The 16,475-nt window shown below is 40.3% G+C and overlaps 2 protein-coding genes across 4 annotated transcripts in view; one reads left to right on the top strand and one right to left on the bottom strand.

Annotated features, from left to right (window-relative positions):
• Window positions 1-6,223: 6,223 nt before the first annotated feature.
• Window positions 6,224-7,763, bottom strand: LOC145997004 (uncharacterized). Its single transcript, XM_083133619.1, has 2 exons — window positions 7,673-7,763; window positions 6,224-6,750 (listed from the first exon to the last, which is right to left on the bottom strand). The coding sequence occupies exons 1-2, from the start codon at window positions 7,715-7,717 to the stop codon at window positions 6,286-6,288; spliced, it is 510 nt and encodes a 169-aa protein (XP_082989745.1). The 5' UTR covers window positions 7,718-7,763; the 3' UTR covers window positions 6,224-6,285.
• Window positions 7,764-10,020: 2,257 nt separating this feature from the next.
• LOC145997383 (centrosomal protein of 162 kDa-like) overlaps window positions 10,021-16,475 on the top strand; it is a 52,100-nt gene continuing 45,645 nt past the window's right edge. For all 3 annotated transcript variants that reach the window (XM_083134367.1, XM_083134366.1, XM_083134368.1), the window contains exons 1-3: window positions 10,021-10,277; window positions 13,783-14,112; window positions 15,665-15,824. In XM_083134367.1, coding sequence (XP_082990493.1) covers window positions 10,155-10,277; window positions 13,783-14,112; window positions 15,665-15,824 — 613 coding nt within the window. In that variant the 5' untranslated portion in view covers window positions 10,021-10,154. The remainder of the gene's footprint in view (window positions 10,278-13,782; window positions 14,113-15,664; window positions 15,825-16,475) is intronic.

Raw genomic sequence — 16,475 nt, 5'->3', positions numbered from 1 at the left:
AAAGACAAGGAGAGATATGATACGAAACACAACAATAAGAAGAGAATGCCTGAATCAGGAACCACTGATTGAAATCATCGAGAAGAGGGAATTAGGCTGGCTGGGACATCTTATTAGGATGGAGGAAGAGCGTAAACCGAAACAAATATTTGAGGCCCGACCAGAAGAAAAGAGAGGAAGGGGACGACCCAGGTTGAACTGGAACCAGTACATTTATGGACTGGCACAGAAGAGAGGGAAGACACCGGACGAAGTGAAAAGACTGGCACAGGATAGAACTTCTTTCAAGAAGTGGCTGAAAGGACCCGACGCCTAAGTGGGCATAAGGGAAAAGAAGAAGAAGAAGAAAATCTAGCTTCTTCTGTCTTATATTGCAATATTTAAATTGTAAAGCTGAAACTGTCGCTTTCATTGGTGTCGCCAACAGATATTCGAATGGGTCAGTTGTTCACTTGATTATTGTAATGAACAAAATAAAACTTATCTTTATGGCATGCAATAAAGAAATAAACTTCAGTTGATTAGAATTCCAGTAGTGTTACCAGGGGCGTGGTCTGTGGTGGGAAACGTAGGCTCTAGCCCATAGTAAATGGTCTTTCCACACAGATAACCTTCAGCATAATTTATAGCTGTGCATGTCTGTCAAGGTATAGAAAAGATGAGACAGAAGATATAGAAAACAAAATGCAAGAAGAGAGAAAGATGAAATAGAAAGAAACGCAGAGAAAAAAGAAGAGAGAGAGAGAGAAAAAAGAAAAGTGCGAAGAAAGGGAGGAAAAAAGAAAATTCTGGATCCAAGGAAGGAACAGAAAAAGTTAAACATGGAAAAAGAAAGAAAACATAAGGAGGATAAGTAGAGAAAACGCGGATAAAAAGAGAAAAGGAAACAAGAAATAAGGTAAGAGAGGGAGGGAGGCGCTGAAGGAAAAGAGAAAAAGAAAGAAAATGCAGAAAGAAAGAAAAATAAAAAACGCAGGAAGAATGGAAGGAATGGAGATAGATGGAACGAAAACGTAGAACGTAGAGAAACAGAAGGTGAAAAGGAAAGAAAAATATAGATAGAAAGAGTGAAAGGAAAGCTGAACTAGAGAAACAAGGTAGAAAGAAAGAGATGAGAGAGAACACAAGAGACGAAAAACAGATGGGAGGGAAGGTCTTCCTATCCATGACTACCAGGCACGTATTAAAATCAAATAATTATTTGTAATTATATTAAATTAAATTAATATTAATAAAAATATATAAATTAATTGATTTTGTATTGTTATTATTACATGAATAGGTAAAAGACCGTATAAAAATAGAGGTATAACGGCACGTATTCATTATCTAGCTTACATGTAGATAAGATCGCCAAAATTTGTATAAAAAAAAGTGGCTTGGCAGGGAAATTAATGTCAAATAGATAAAGAATTGAATATTTATTAAATCACAAAAATAAATGTTTCAATTACAATTTCAATTTTCCTTTATTCAAGGCCGAGGTTCAGCCTGCGGCTGTTCTGCCACCTAACCCTATTTAGTTTTTTCAATGTTAGATCGTGTTGACGAAAAGTATTAAGTTACATAAAGTTTAGAAATATCACACAAATACTACATTTTTCTATATCTTTTAAAATATCACTGGAGGTGTTAATTGGCTGCTACTGAAATCATCCCTTACTACACACTTCATACTACGTTTCATGATACAGATATTTATATTACACAAGAAAAAATGGACAATATTCAATCATAGTGCCTAGCATACATTCCACTCCCCGGCCGAAGAAATAAAACTCCCCGTTCTCAAGACTTGGGAGCTGTTAACCTTTGACGCAGATGCAGAGGGAATTTGCATAATGACATCAAAGTCACAGATTTCTGTATAAATGGGAGGTCGCAACAGGGGCAACGAAGGTGCAGAAAATTTGATTGAATTTGAATTTAAAATTTTGGGTGCGTCAGCACTTAGTAGTGTTGCCCACGAGACGAGACGAGACTTTGGTCTGTCTCGTCTCGTCTCGTGGAAATGCTGTCTCGTCTCGTGGAAATGCTGTCTCGTCTCGTGGAAATGCTGTCTCGTCTCGTGTCTCGTCTCGAAAATATTTGTTTGTCTCGTCTCGAAGGGTTCTGTCTCCTCTCGTCTCGTCCCGTCTCGTTTTGTCTCGTCTCGTCTCGAAAATTAATGCAGGATATTATGCCAACAAAAGCTAAAACTGGGAGACATCACAAAATATTATTCTCGAAAATGGGTTAAACCTTAAATCACTTTGCTCACTGTATAGTGAAAATAAATATGATTCCTTAATCATAAGAACATGAGTATTTCAAATAAAGTTTGTTGATTATCAATAGCTAGTGTATAGAATCTGCCTTGCTTTTCTGGCTCCCATCCACTCTTAAGGAGCTTTCAGACAGAAGGAACACGCGACAGGCGACAAGCCACACGGGGGTTTACACTGAAGTGACAAGCGACAGGATCCCCTTCCATTCCGTCTATGATAAAAGTATTCACCCCACGGGCAGTACCAACAGATCGAGGCGATTCTACGCTCGATATTAAGAAAACGACCCAATTTGAGCGACACGCAAGCGACAAGAGACACGTGGTGCTTCGGTTCGGAAAGTTACGTTTACTGAGAGTTCGTTTCCAAGCGAGACATAGGGTCCCGGGTTCGAATCCCGGTCGGGCTTGGTTGTTTGTGAATGTCCATTCATCAATTTGATCATTTCATCACTCATCCCCATCTTCGCAAATTAGCCAAGAGGCACAAAACGCGAAGTAAAATAAACTAAATCAAATCAAATCAAACCAAGCGAGACATGTTGCTTGTCGCTTCTCTCCTGTGGCTTGTTGAATGTGACAAGCGACACGGAAGTATCACACTGATGCAACGAACAACAGGGACACTTCAGTTTATAAGCAAGCATTCACCGCGCATGCGCGGATAACAACCCTCGCGACGATACACGGTATCCAGAAAACGGCCTAAGCAGAACAACATGCAAGCGACAAGCGAGACGTGCAACTTGTTGTATAGCTTCGGTTCAAAAAGTTTTCTGTGAGGAAGATTTCACACCAAAGTTACAGGCGAAAAGCGACACGAATCGCTTGGAAGCGAACTTTCAGTAGTCAATGCAACCTTTCGAACAGAAGACACACGAGAAGCTGCAAGTGTCTCTTGACGCCTCAGTCCGTTGTTCACGGATGCGGGGTGAATGTTTTCCTTCAGATTGAAGGGGATTGTGTCGCTTGTGTGTGAATTATACCTGTCACTTGTCGCTTCGGTGTGAAATTTCCCCAAGATAGCTTTCAGGTTGAAGCAACAGGCAACGAGCGACACAGAGTTTTCGCGCCAAAACGACAAGCTCCTTTAGGGAGCTTTCAGACCGGAGCGACAAGCGACAAATGTCGCTTTGGAACGAGCCAATCCACAGCAACGTTTCACAGCGTAGGGGCACATCAGGCCGCACAAACCTGCGTTCGATTGGTGAAATCCTGAAGCGACACGTGTTACGGGTCGCGTATCGCTTGGATGTGAAATCTCCCTTAGTCTATAAGCAAGCTTTCACTGTGAATTCACTACCAACAGACAGACACGACACTATGCACGCTATTAGAAAACGGGCCAGTACGAACGACACGCAAGCGACAAAGCAACCCGTGCCGCTTGTCGGTCGAGTCGCTTCCGATCGGAAGGATGCATTTATTACTGAGGGTTCATTTCCATGCTAGACTTGTTGCTGTCGCAAGTCGCTTATTACTTCTATGACTTCAGGCAATTTTATTTTCTTTACGTCAAAGTAGAGTATCTAAGCTTTTTACTAGGTTTTTAGTGCCGCGATGGTGTAGTCGTTAGGGAGTCTGACTGCCAGGCGGGAGACCCGGGTTCGATTCCCAGAGTGGGTGAATAAATGTCGGATGGTCCCAGCATAAAGCAGCTCCGGGGCTCCCAGCCTCATATCAATGGGTGCATGGGGGCAATCCTGGACAGCAAAAGCGGCCGGAGTGTGGTGCTGATCACTTCGCCTCCAAAATGACCTTTCCCCCACATCCCGTAAATGCACTGTGCTCTATACACTTAGAAATTTACCTTTACCTAGGTTTTTAGTGCGAAATCTTTGAAGTTTGCAACCAGCACTCGAGGCTGCTGTGGATTTTGAGAAGAGGGTCGCAAATGAAAGAAGGGTCTGTTTGGGTGAGAAATTTTATGACGATTTTCGCCAGTATGGCTGGAACAGGGCCGTACTAAACAATGGCAGTGACTACCTCCAGATCGTTTTGCGCAAGGATGAATGGAAGAGAATTCTTAGGGTAGGAATTTTGCAAGTTAAGATAGCTGGGATACGAGGCTAAAGTCTGGCAAATTCGTTTCGGACAACGTGTGACGAATTAGGATTTTTCGAGGGGGGATATTACAGATCTTTTTTTCATGTAGGCTAATAGAAGCTGATTTGGGTTTCCAAAGGAAATGCTTTATTCCGAAAAAATAAATATTTTCTGCTGATTTGCTGTTTTAAGTCCACTTTAAGCCACAGGAAGGCTAGTCGGGACTGTACCTACAGTTTAAAGTGGGATTCGAGCCACTACGTGCCTCCACCGGGTATCGAACACGGGACCCCTTGATTACAAGGCGACGACGGTACCACTGCGCCACGGGGAGGCCCAAATATTTGCAATTGATTAGTTATTTTGTTTATATTTTTTTCGAGACTTTCGAGACGAGACGAGACTTTCACGAGCTGTCTCGTCTCGTCTCGAATTTTGAAAAGCCTGTCTCGTCTCGTGGGCAACACTAGCACTTAGGCTATTTTGCACCCGTCACGTTATGCGGGATCCAGCCCCTTACCACAAAACTATTGTGTCGCATAACTAAAATCTTAAAATATTCTGACCGGCAAAAAGCTGAGGCTGTAAAGGGTCACTCAACACACATAAGGACAACACACAGAATTATACTGGCCACAGGGTCAGTCGCCTGAGCCTCGTTAGTCTGCAAAAAGCAATCCATTGTATATAACGTGGAAGGTTACCCCTCACACCCCGAAGGTACAGTTAAAGAAGCTCCCCTGTGAAGAAACTTCCTGAAGTCTAGAGAAGAGAATCTCCTAAATACTTGCCACTACTTGAGACTTCTTCTTATAAATAAGATGAACGAATGTAATAGCTGCTGTTCATGCTCCTTTAATTCATCCTTCCCCAAAGTTGTGAGCAAAAAATAATATCTTCTGTCTACATTTTCACTTTTCACTGCAAGCAAATTACACAAAATAGTTTTACCTAATGTCAAAGGGGCTGACGGCAGTTCCAGGGGGGATGAGCCCCCTGCCCCTGCCTAGCTACGGGCCTGGGGGGGTCAGGACTCCTGGACCCCTAATATAGTCCTTCATAACTACCAAAGACCAAGACCACCTAAAATATTTCTTTCCCCCTTACTGGTGTACGCAGGATTTTATTTCGGATGGGGCTGGTATTGAAAGGGTAGAATACACAGTAAAATATTTCATAATTTCTATTTTCATTCTTTGCTTTGAAAGTTCTTCTGAGACAAAATTCGTAATCAGGGGGTTCATTTAAGGGGAGTTTGCATTTATCAATTTGGTTTTCCCGAGTTCTTTATTGCTTTCAGTTGAAAAAATTTATTTTTCGAAAATTTCGGGAGGGGCTGCAGCTCATTCTAGCTATTTCTTCTTCACCTGTTGCTTGCTATGTTCCCCGTCTCCCCATGTATGTTTGTCTATATTTTTCTGCACTTATATATTCCCCTCAAATTCTTCCGCTGCTTCTTTACTTCGCTCTTTACCTATTTCCTGTATTTCTTTCTTCACCCCCTCTCTCTACTCTCTGTCTATGTCTGTCTCTCATTGCACTGAGAATTGTTTGTCTTATTCTCTGCCTGTGGTTCTCTATTTGCCTCAAATTTAGTACATTTTCGTCATTCTGGTTCTGTTTCCTTCTTTCTTACTTGTTTCCTCTCCTCTCTCTTTCTCTTTCTATCCCTCGGTCGATCGTTCTCATTATATAATCTAACCTAACCCATTTAAATGTGTAGAATTGTACCCCCCAAAAGTATTAGACCTGGTCATTACTGTCTTTTCTCACATGTAAATTGCATGCAACTTGTCCCATTTTTTCTTCAGTGGTTACATTTTTGCGCTTATGCATTAGGGAGGCTGCTTCGTCACGCCCTGCTTGGAATTACAAAAGGAAATACCATGCATATTTTTCAATTATGCTTTTATTTGTGTATACATATTTGTCGTACACTATGAAACGACAGAAGGAAGTTTCTGGAAACTTATTTACTTTCTACCTGGTCGTCGACCCGATGGTAGTTGAAAGAATGGTGGTGGTGGACGCACTGGTGGTCTCGCTGGTGGAGCCGCTGGTGGAGCCGCTGGTGGAGCCGCTGGTGGAGCCGCTGGTGGAGCCGCTGCTGTAGGCGCTGGTGGACTTTGGGTTGGTTGTTCCTGGAAAGTAGGTAATTCATTATCATCATCGTCGTCGACATAATCATCGTCGTCGTCATAATCATCGTCGTCGTCATCATCATCGTCGTCTTCATCGTCATCATCGTCGTCATCATCATCGTCATCGTCATCGTCGTCATCATCCTCATCGTCTATTTGGACTTGATTCTCATCATCAAAGTCGTTGCTGACATCGTCATCAGTCGCTGGGAACCAGATTGGATACTGAGGAGGTGCAGGAAATGTTGCTTGCCTGGCCTCCGGTGGTAGTAGCACAGCGGATAATGTAACCTGAACCTGAAAGGACACAGCACAACTTCAATTAAGTAGGTCTCACTAAACAAAAGATCGAGGATTGATGAACATTTAATTAATAGTTTATCAAACTAAATTTGGTTTGCGTTACCAAGATTGAAGTATATTTTGTACCTGTATAATGGTTTTATTTATTCAATGGAGCTGCATTGTAATGAATGTGGATGGATCAGATTACCATCAGAAATTTAAGGGGTGAATATTTATGATCAGTGGTCACCCTATCTTTTGATTGATTAATTTGGTTTATTTAGCTTCGCTTTTCTGCTGTTTTGGCTAATCGCGAAGATGAGAATGAGTGACGATATGATGAAATTGTTGGAGGGACACTCACAAGAAAACCCATACCCAGGCTGAGATTCGAACACGGGACACATGTAAAAATAATAATGTAATAATAACAATAATAACGCTTACAATCAATAGATTAATAAGATTAAAATAATAATAATGATATTTATTTGTTTGTTTGTTTGAGTTGATGTTTTAAGTTCACTTTGTGCACAGTAAGAAATCGGGACTGAACCTACAGTTTAAGGTAGGATCCGAACCACTATGTGACTCCACCGGGTATCGAACCCGGGACCTATTGTTATTATTGTATGAACAGATAAAGAAAGGCGTGTTTCTTTATCCGGCTTATGTGTAGCTAATATCACTAACATTTGCATAGAAACAGCTGTCATGCTAAAGAAATTAAGTATTTTTCTTATTTAATTTTCGACTTGGTTAGTCTTCTGTGTGGTAGGGGGGGGGGATATTGTCGTTTATATTGTCTATGTACGCTAAGCAAACTATAAGTGTAGACAACGCTTGTAGACGTTACTTGTACGGCTCATCACTGACCATGAGTATCGAAGTAAGTATTTTTTTAAAGTAAGGAGTTACTTCCAAAGTTACTTACCACCGACAGGAGAACTCCTAAAGCAATCACAATTCTTGGCCTCATTTTGAAGTTTCAAGTTCGAGCTCTTCCTTCAACTTGGAGTATCTGCTGAAAGTGTGGTTTTATATAGGAAACGAAAGCAGAACCTTGTATTTGTACAGTTGTGTGAAAATGCATAGAAAATTCCCCCACAAAATACATATATTACGTATGGCAATAAATTAAGATGCAGTTTGCACAGCATTGTGAGTATCATGTGTACAGAAGATGTGAGGTTAGTCATATGCATATGGTTCAACGGGTAACTGGTGCTTCTTATTGTTAACAGTTAAGTTGTAGCACTGGAGCAGTTGAACATGTGTTCTGCATTGTTATGACGGTCTCTGTGTGTATCGTGCAAGGTGTTGGTATGACTCAAAGTATGTTTGTTGGCGTTAATTGTTTATGAATTATAGTTGTTGACAATATAATGCTGCAGGATATTCTATTCTGAGTGATTTATGCAAAGGTGAAGCGTTTTTCATTTGGCTTTTCGTAGATCTACTCTCACGAACTTCAATGTTATAGCGCAGTGTTCCAATTGAAAGGGGGGGGGTACGTTCCCAACAAGCGAAATTTACTATCGATAATTTTCAGTATTAGAACATAATATCAAATTTCCAATAACTTTTGTTTGAACGTTTATCCATATTTCGTTTCTATAAAAAAAATATAATCTTAAACGAAAAGTTTGGTTTTATTCTGAAATTACGAGAGAATGGTTGTACCTCGGGTAAAAGTGCTGATATTGGGTCTATATCAAGTCTATGCTTACGGTTCTGATCATAAAATTAAATCCATGCATAAAATACCATCTGGCTGAAGATTTTCAAAATGGTGGATTTTCCAGAGTCGAAAATGTTGGAAATTTTTAGGATATGTTAAGGCGTAACAAGAGCCATAAGATATTCCACAATGTTTATATATTTATATAACGCCAATATATTTCACTGAATGGAGTACTTCGTTATAAGGGGAGGGGTTGGCCCTCGAAAATCAACGTTGCTTATTTCGACTATAGAAAAAAGCAAAAATTTTACATTTGTGCTATAAATTTCAGCAAAATAACCTAGGGAAAAATTTGCTCGAAAACTAGAAAGTGAAATGCAGAAGGTGTGTTTTCACATTCTATTACTTAATCCAAATTTTGATAATTACATTTTTGTGAGAGGTTAACAATATAAACATCTTGGCAGAAGAAACACTAAATACGCTGACCAAGTCAGTCTACATTTCTGTAAACAAATCACTTAACAATGTGATGTTTCAACCCCCCCCCCCCCCATTAGGCTGTTTCAAGTCTGAGGAAGAACTTGATAGAGGGTTCAAACATCACGTTGTTAAGTGTTATGTTTACTGAAAGATAGGCTGCCTTGGTCAGCATATTGAGTATTTTTTTCTGTCACGGAAACAAGGCTTAATCGTGTTACCATTAAACATCGTGGCTATAATTTCCCCTTTTACTATTGTCCTTGATCTAGTTTGTGTTATAATTACAACACATTATGAAAATTATGTATTTGAATCTATGACGATCTTGAAGCCTAAAAAGAAAAGAAAAGAAATTTAAAGAAAATAGAATAGAAAAGTATTTTTATTTGTTACAGAGCAAGGTTCAGCCTGAGGCTGCTCTACCAACTAAAACATTTGCGTCAGGTGTACACTCATTAGGCGTAGAAGTATTTTCCCAAGTGTATTCCTTTATAATAATTATTATTTTGTTCGAACTATTAACCTGAGGGTTCGGCGTGCTGACCCCACGTCACCCCATCTCCACTCCTCTAGGCAGGATTGTGGGAGGGAGACTGCCCGACAGGTCAGGTCAAGGCCCTTACGGGCTGTAGTAGAGCCATGGGATGGAGGCATACCTCACCTTCACTTTAGGGTCCCCTTTTGAAAATCTTGGGCATCCCCATGTTTCCTCTATCTTTCCCAAGGAATATAGACTTTTACCCAAGACTACTAGTGAGTGGAACCACGAGCAAAACAACCTGCGCAGACCCGCGAGTCCTGTACACCGTACCCCCGCGAGTAGGGGGAGGGGGAGAATGGACCATGCTTCCTTGCGGCCCGAGGTGGAGGGAAGAAGGGAAAGCTGCGCGGGGACTTGTCGTCCCAAGGTTTTTTTCCTTGTGGTCGATCTTAGTCTTGACTTTTACCCCTCCCCCCCCCCAAATACCACCTTTAGGAAGCAGAATTCATCGTAAAAGTTCAATGTTTCTCTCACAGAGGGCAATACATGCACTTTACTTACAATGTTCATTGTTGCCATCTAGTGCCTAAAGCATGAACTATATCATTATAATGTATGTAAAGGAAGAAGCGAAGAAAGTGCTTTACACTGTGACGAAAAAAGATCGAAATTGGAATTTGGAAAGTGGGATGTTTGACAGCAGTTTGCGACAAAATATGGAATGTATCTTTAGTTTAAGATTTGAAGAAGGATGATGGATTTAGTGCGATGTTTAACAGAGAAGTGCCATCTGTAAAATTACACTCGAACGAAGATCTAATAAGTTGCAGAGGCAAAATGTCTAGCAGTAGCAGCAGTCTTGACGAGAAGTTTGAGGAATTTTTGAATCAGGTGAGCTTGGAACAATATGGAAAGACTAGGCTTTCAAAAACAACATGTAAAATTATAATCAATATAGGATACACCAATATACTTAACTTATGAGATGTGGGGTAAATGTTACAATTAAGTTCAAGGTGTTACTAGGTGTTTTGAAAGAGATAGGGGTCGCTGTTCGGCAGCAAGATATATCCGTCTACTCTCGATATTTTTGAAACCTTTTACTCGTATTATCTTTTTACTTTGTTACGATTTTTGAAAAAGCACTGTTACCAGGCTGTCCCAGAAGTCCTGCACCATACAAGGGCGAAAATGAAACTCAGAATATCAGAAACAAAGAGAGACTTTATTCAGCAAACTACAGGCCTCCATGTTCAATTACCTTCACCCATCTCTGCGACAACAGCTCAATCTGGTGGCGATACCAGGTGGCAGGTTTAGAATTGAAAAACTCACGACAGGCAGAATTTACCTCATCATATGAATTGAAGTGCAACCACACAGGAAATGTGAGAGAGAGTGAAACAAACCGTAATCCGATGGTGTAACTTCCAGACTATAGGCGGGATGAGGTAACAACTCAAATCTGTGAAGCTCACTTAGTGTGTTGGTCACTCTTCGAGACCGGTGACTGGGAGCATTGTCATTTTGCAGCAGTAACCTCTTCCTCCTCGTTAATGCCGGGTATTTCCCATTCAGAATGGCGTACACTCGGCGTAACAGAATACAATTCACCTGTTACAGCATGACCTTCTGGAACAAACTCATAATGGACAATCCCATCAATATTCCACCACACACTCAGCTTTTTCCCAAATCTGTCCTGTTTCACATGGGCGAGGGCCTCCTGTCTTCTTTTCACCCACTGTTTACGTGTATCAGGGTTTTCAGAAACACCCACTTCTAGTCTCCTGTCATAATTCTCCTCCAAAAACGAAGATCATGCGGGGGTTTTGTAGCAATGTCTGGCAAATTGCAACTCTGCACTGGGCCTGCACCTCTGTCAGCTCGTGCGAACTTTGTCGGGGCTGTTTATTGGTGTAATCCATGTCATACAAGCGACGGTTTACTGCGATTTGGATGCCCCAACCAGTCTTGCTAACACACGTGTGCTGGATTGTGGTGTATCATTCACAGCATCCTGCAGAGACTCAATAATGTCCATCGGAGGTCACCCCGTGCGGGCCTTGTCCGCGAGGCGTAGATCACCTGAAGTGAATTTTTTAAATCAACGGGAAGCTGTCGATCGATTCACCACTCGTTCATTCTCCACACCACTCGTTCGTTCTCCTTCGCTGCCGCTTTTGCTGTTAGTCCTTATTTTCCAGAAAAAAAGTAGCACTGCACGAAATGCAATTTGGTCCTCACTCATAGTGCCCACTTTAACTTCACGGGAACACTCGCTACACATGCTGTGCGTGCCTTCACTTGATCCTACGAACCTGTCCTCTATGCCTGCCAACAGCCTTTCACTGGTGGTGCCACCTACCCTTGCAAACTTCACCTCTTGGAGCTCAGTGTGCTGATGGTGCAGGACTTCTGGGACAACCTGGTACATGTTATTCACAATTAGGTAGTTGAAATTTGCACCTTAAGGTACAAGAATGATAAACTCGTCCTTGGTTTTATTTGCCCAGTTTCATTTGTAAAGAACTGCAACGCCAAGGGTCCCAGGTTCGAATCCCGCTTGGGCTTCTTTGTTTGTGAATGTCCATTCATCAATTTCATCATTTCATCACTCGTCCCCATCTTCGCAAATTAGCCAAGAGGCACAAAACGCAAAGTAAAATAAACTAAATCAATCAATCATTTGTAAAGCAGTAATTCCATTACCAGTTTCATGGATCGGAGACACATTAAAATCGGATATTTTGTGTTTCGCATGGTTCGTACTTACCAATTGTGTATTGCGGAACATAGTTCAAGGAGCCATTATACTTTTTACACGAAAACAAACACTTTTTCTACTAAAATAAGCCATTTTTCTAAGTGATACCGAACGCACGTCACTGTGCGATATCACTTGCTTTGTGAATGATATAGCTTCTTTTGTTTTCGAATATCAGTGTTTCCAACTCTATTATGCAAGAAAATGGCTATGTTCCACGAATTATTGGGTTTCTTAAATTACACTTTCAAGTCACGAAACATGCACAGTTAGGCAGGTTAGGTTAACATAGTAAAAATTGAAAGATTAACTTACCATCCTAGCATCTTCTCGTAAGAAAAGGGTGTGTTTGGAAACCCTTTTTCCACTGGCGAGACCGCGTGACTTTCGACGCTCGCGCCATCTGCAGGTACATAATGGAAACAACGGCATAATGTCGCTTTACACAAAAGGCAGGATCATTACATCAAAGTGATTATTTCTTGTTCTGCATCATTCCACGGTGAAGTTCCTGCAGCATTTCGTAGTCTCCAGATACAAGTTTCCGTAAATACTTTTGTTAGTAAAAATGAAGAAATGTGTCTCCGATGCATGAAACTGTTACCGTAATTTCTTTTGAAGAAAAGCTGAACATAACAACATTCGAATACACACAGCTTCATTAATTTGAGAGCTGCCGTAAGACCCATTTTAGATGGAAACATTTTCTTTGCCACTTTTGCTGACAGTAATGCTAAGTAAATGATTCAAAAAATCTTACAATTTGTATATCAAATACTAATGTACATGGGATTATTTCACGTAACATTCAGGTTAAGAGCGTGGCCGTGCGGTCTAAGGCACTGTGCTTTGGGCTCTGACTGTTGGTCGGCATGAGTTCTTGGCCTGTGTATAGGACCGGTGGAAACCCACCATCGTGTGGAAATTGGGGAGCTACGAGTGAGTAGCGTAACCCGGTCTCCTATAACAGCTGGGGGTTTGATGTGCTGACCACACGTCACCCCATTCCTGGTTAATGATCTCCACACCTCTAGGTAGGATTGTAAGTAGAAGTTGTTAAATATTTAGCTTTGCATATTGTTTACTAGCTAAGAACTTGAAGTACATTCTACCGACCAGCAAGGCCAACTTTCCAAGAAATTATGGAGTAAGTGTAGCCTTAAATACATTGCAATGGTTCGAACTACTTTCTGCATCGTCCCTATATACCAATAAATGAGACCAATAGTTGTCCCTTGCAAAAAAAAAAAAAAAAAAAAAAGGAAAATAAATATTTTAAAAATAGGTCTCTTGTGTGCCATGGCTGAACTACATTAAAAGCACAGTGCTAAAAGAATGGAGGGAGTCCACATGTGTCACATTAGAATGGTAATGGTTCTGATTGTGTAATGATTTCTACCTTCATAAAAATATTATATTGTGTTCAATAAAAAGATGCATCATAATTGGTTATGGGAATTTTGGGTGTCAAGTAACATTTTTTTTTTAATGAAGTTTGTTTCACTTAAGCTAATTTATTAATAGGCTAGAACTAAAATTTATCAGTAGTCAGTCAGTATTTGGTAGTTTTTTTTATGTTAAGTCAGTAATTTACAATACCTGATTTTTTAATGATTTCTTTCCCCACAGCCACTATCAACAGATGTATCGAGTGCTGAGCCAAGCATCTCAGTCCAAGATAAAAAGGATCGACGACATGCAGGGAATAATTTTTGGTGGCTTAAAGATGCTACCTTGCAAGGTTCAAGAAAGAATTCCGATAAAGAGGACTTTAGCAGTTGGTTTAAGAAAGACACTGGAGCCAAGCAGCCAAGTGTTCACTTTGCAATTGATGATGAGAAGGAGAAAGATGTCACCCAGCCCTCTTCACATGCCGAAGTGGAACATTCAGAGGATAAGGAATCTTCATTGCTTTCCGAAGCCAGGAAACCCGATTATCACGAAGATGCTCTTGGAGAAGTAGGTGGAGTAATTATAAAGTGCTTTTTTGTATATCGTGAAATAAAAGTATCACATCCTCTTCAACAATGACCAAGTTTGTGTGGGGTCCTACCGCTGTATATGCCTTCATGGCAGGGTGCAAAGTGCATGGGGAACTTTACCATATATTACCTGTACCTTGAGATGCAAGGGACCTCATTTTAGATCCACAATTACAGTCTTGAACATTTAGGTTCTTTTGATGTCGGACGAGAGAAAACTTTATGAATAGAAAAGTAACATGCATGACTTGCTGCTTTTAATTTCCTTTTTAATATTGTTTTCATTTCTTAATATTACTGCGAAGTATTTGAATTTAAAAACTGATTGAGATAACATAATAAAGTTTGAACTCACATTTTATGTTTACGAAAATAAATAAGACTATTTTATCTTGCATGTATGTATTGATTGCATTGTTGTAGTTTACTGTTCTTACAAGCATGTAAACACAATTTTTGTTGTAACGTTTCAGGAGAACACACGCTCTCTTCATCAGACATTCATACTTAGTTTGATTAATATTACAGTTATATCAATGTAGTAAATTTAACAAAAATAAAAAAGAAGCAGTTATACCATGAATCTTGCCAATAATCTTACATTGTTGAAACCAACAGAAGAGATCAAGAATCTTCATAGGGAGATGGATGATTTTGAATTGCCTTATGATATTAAGGATCCATGATTAAAATTTGATAACATCTTCATGTAAAATAATAATAATATTTATAAAAAAAAGTCCTCCTCCGTGGCCGTGCAGTCTTAGGCACCTTGCTTTGGATGGTGACTGTGGGACGGCATGGGTTTGATCCTGGGTTCAGTCTCCGGGAATTTTCGGCCTGTGTATAGGGCCAGTGGCAACCTACCATCGGGAGGAAATTGAGGAGCTTCGAGTGAGTGAGCGAAAGTCGGTCGTGCAGACATGCAACGGCTGGGGATACACATCTATCCCAACATTGGTTGAAGATCTCCACGCTGAAAGAGGTGACAAAGAAAGTGTGTAAGGGAGACTGACAGCCGGTAGGTAAGCCAAGGCACCAATGTTGGGCTGCAGCACTATACGACTTATTTATATAAAAAAGGCTTGTTTCACAATTGTTATGTTTCAGCAATGTAAGATTATTGGCAAGATTCATTGTATAACTGCTTTTTATTTTTGACCCTGCGTAAAGTGACTCTGCGGCTCACCCAGCCTCAAATCAATGGGTATGTGGGGGGGGGGAGGTGGCTCGAGCATGATGCTGATCACATCACCTCCAACATGGCCCTATCCCCATAATGTGCCTTCATGGCACGGTGCTATATGTGGGGAAATTACTTCCGTGTTATAATTGTAATATTAATCAAACAAGAATAAATGTCTGATGAAGGGAGCATGTGTTCTCCTGAAACGTTACATCAAGAAATAAGTATCTCACTTTTCATTTCATGACAACAATTGTAGACAACCTGCTCTAATGATCAAGCAGATAAAGATGCACAATTTTTGAGATTTTTTACTCACCCTGTTTGATGATTGTAATTGTAGGTGCCTGAGGATCAGAATTTGGAAAGCCCTGTAGACACAGATGACCAAATTAAATCTGAACTCTCCGAACATGCTGGAAAGGACAAAGCTGACGAGCACACGGAATCTAATTTGGATACTTACTTCGAGGATGACTTTGAACATGATGACACCAACACTGGTATGTTCGACAGTCCATGGTTGCTTTTTATTTTGAACATTTATCTGCTTGTACCCTGATTCACTTTTACGTAGGGATATGATGGATTAATTGGTACTGTGTTGGGATCAGTTGCTGTGAGGAGTTCCAATAAGTGTTTTTGCATGCCCTTGAATAAATTTTAATGTCTACCTCCGTGGCAGAACGATTAGCACACCGTACTATGATTCCAGACGTCCCGGGTTCGAATCCTAGCCTGGGCATGTGTGTTCTCTGTGAGTGTCCCTTTGTCATATCATCACTCATCCTCATCTTCGAGATTAGTCAAAAGTGGCAGAAGGGTGAAGTAAAATAAATCAAATAAATTTTAATCAAGATGATAGAATATTTGAAATTACTGACATTGTTTTTATCAAGATGATAGAATATTTGAAATTACTGACATTGTTTTAAAATAAATTGAACAGTATTGAACCCTCCAGACACAAGTAGTTTATACGGTTATAAATTCAAATTCATTTAATCAGAAGCTTGACATTGAAAGATACTAAATGGTTTGTAGTTCTTGTTTAATTTTCAATGTCTGATATAAGCCAGCAATGTGCAATGCATATACACTTTCAGATGGACTGTAAAAATTATACCAAAAGCATAATGATATTTATTATTACA

This window comes from Lepisma saccharinum, chromosome 13, assembly GCF_977018435.1.
Source record: "Lepisma saccharinum chromosome 13, izLepSacc3.1, whole genome shotgun sequence".
Classification (NCBI taxonomy): Eukaryota; Metazoa; Arthropoda; class Insecta; order Zygentoma; family Lepismatidae; genus Lepisma; species Lepisma saccharinum.
The sequence above is the reverse complement of the archived record's forward strand: the minus strand, read 5'-3'. Positions and strand labels throughout refer to the sequence as shown.

Bases quoted from the DNA above. Each gene is read 5' to 3' on its own strand.
- LOC145997004 (XM_083133619.1), bottom strand. From the start codon at position 7,717: ATGAGGCCAAGAATTGTGATTGCTTTAGGAGTTCTCCTGTCGGTG. The intron at 6,751-7,672 runs GTAAGTAACTTT...GTGTCCTTTCAG, and splicing joins TAGGAGTTCTCCTGTCGGTG to GTTCAGGTTACATTATCCGC.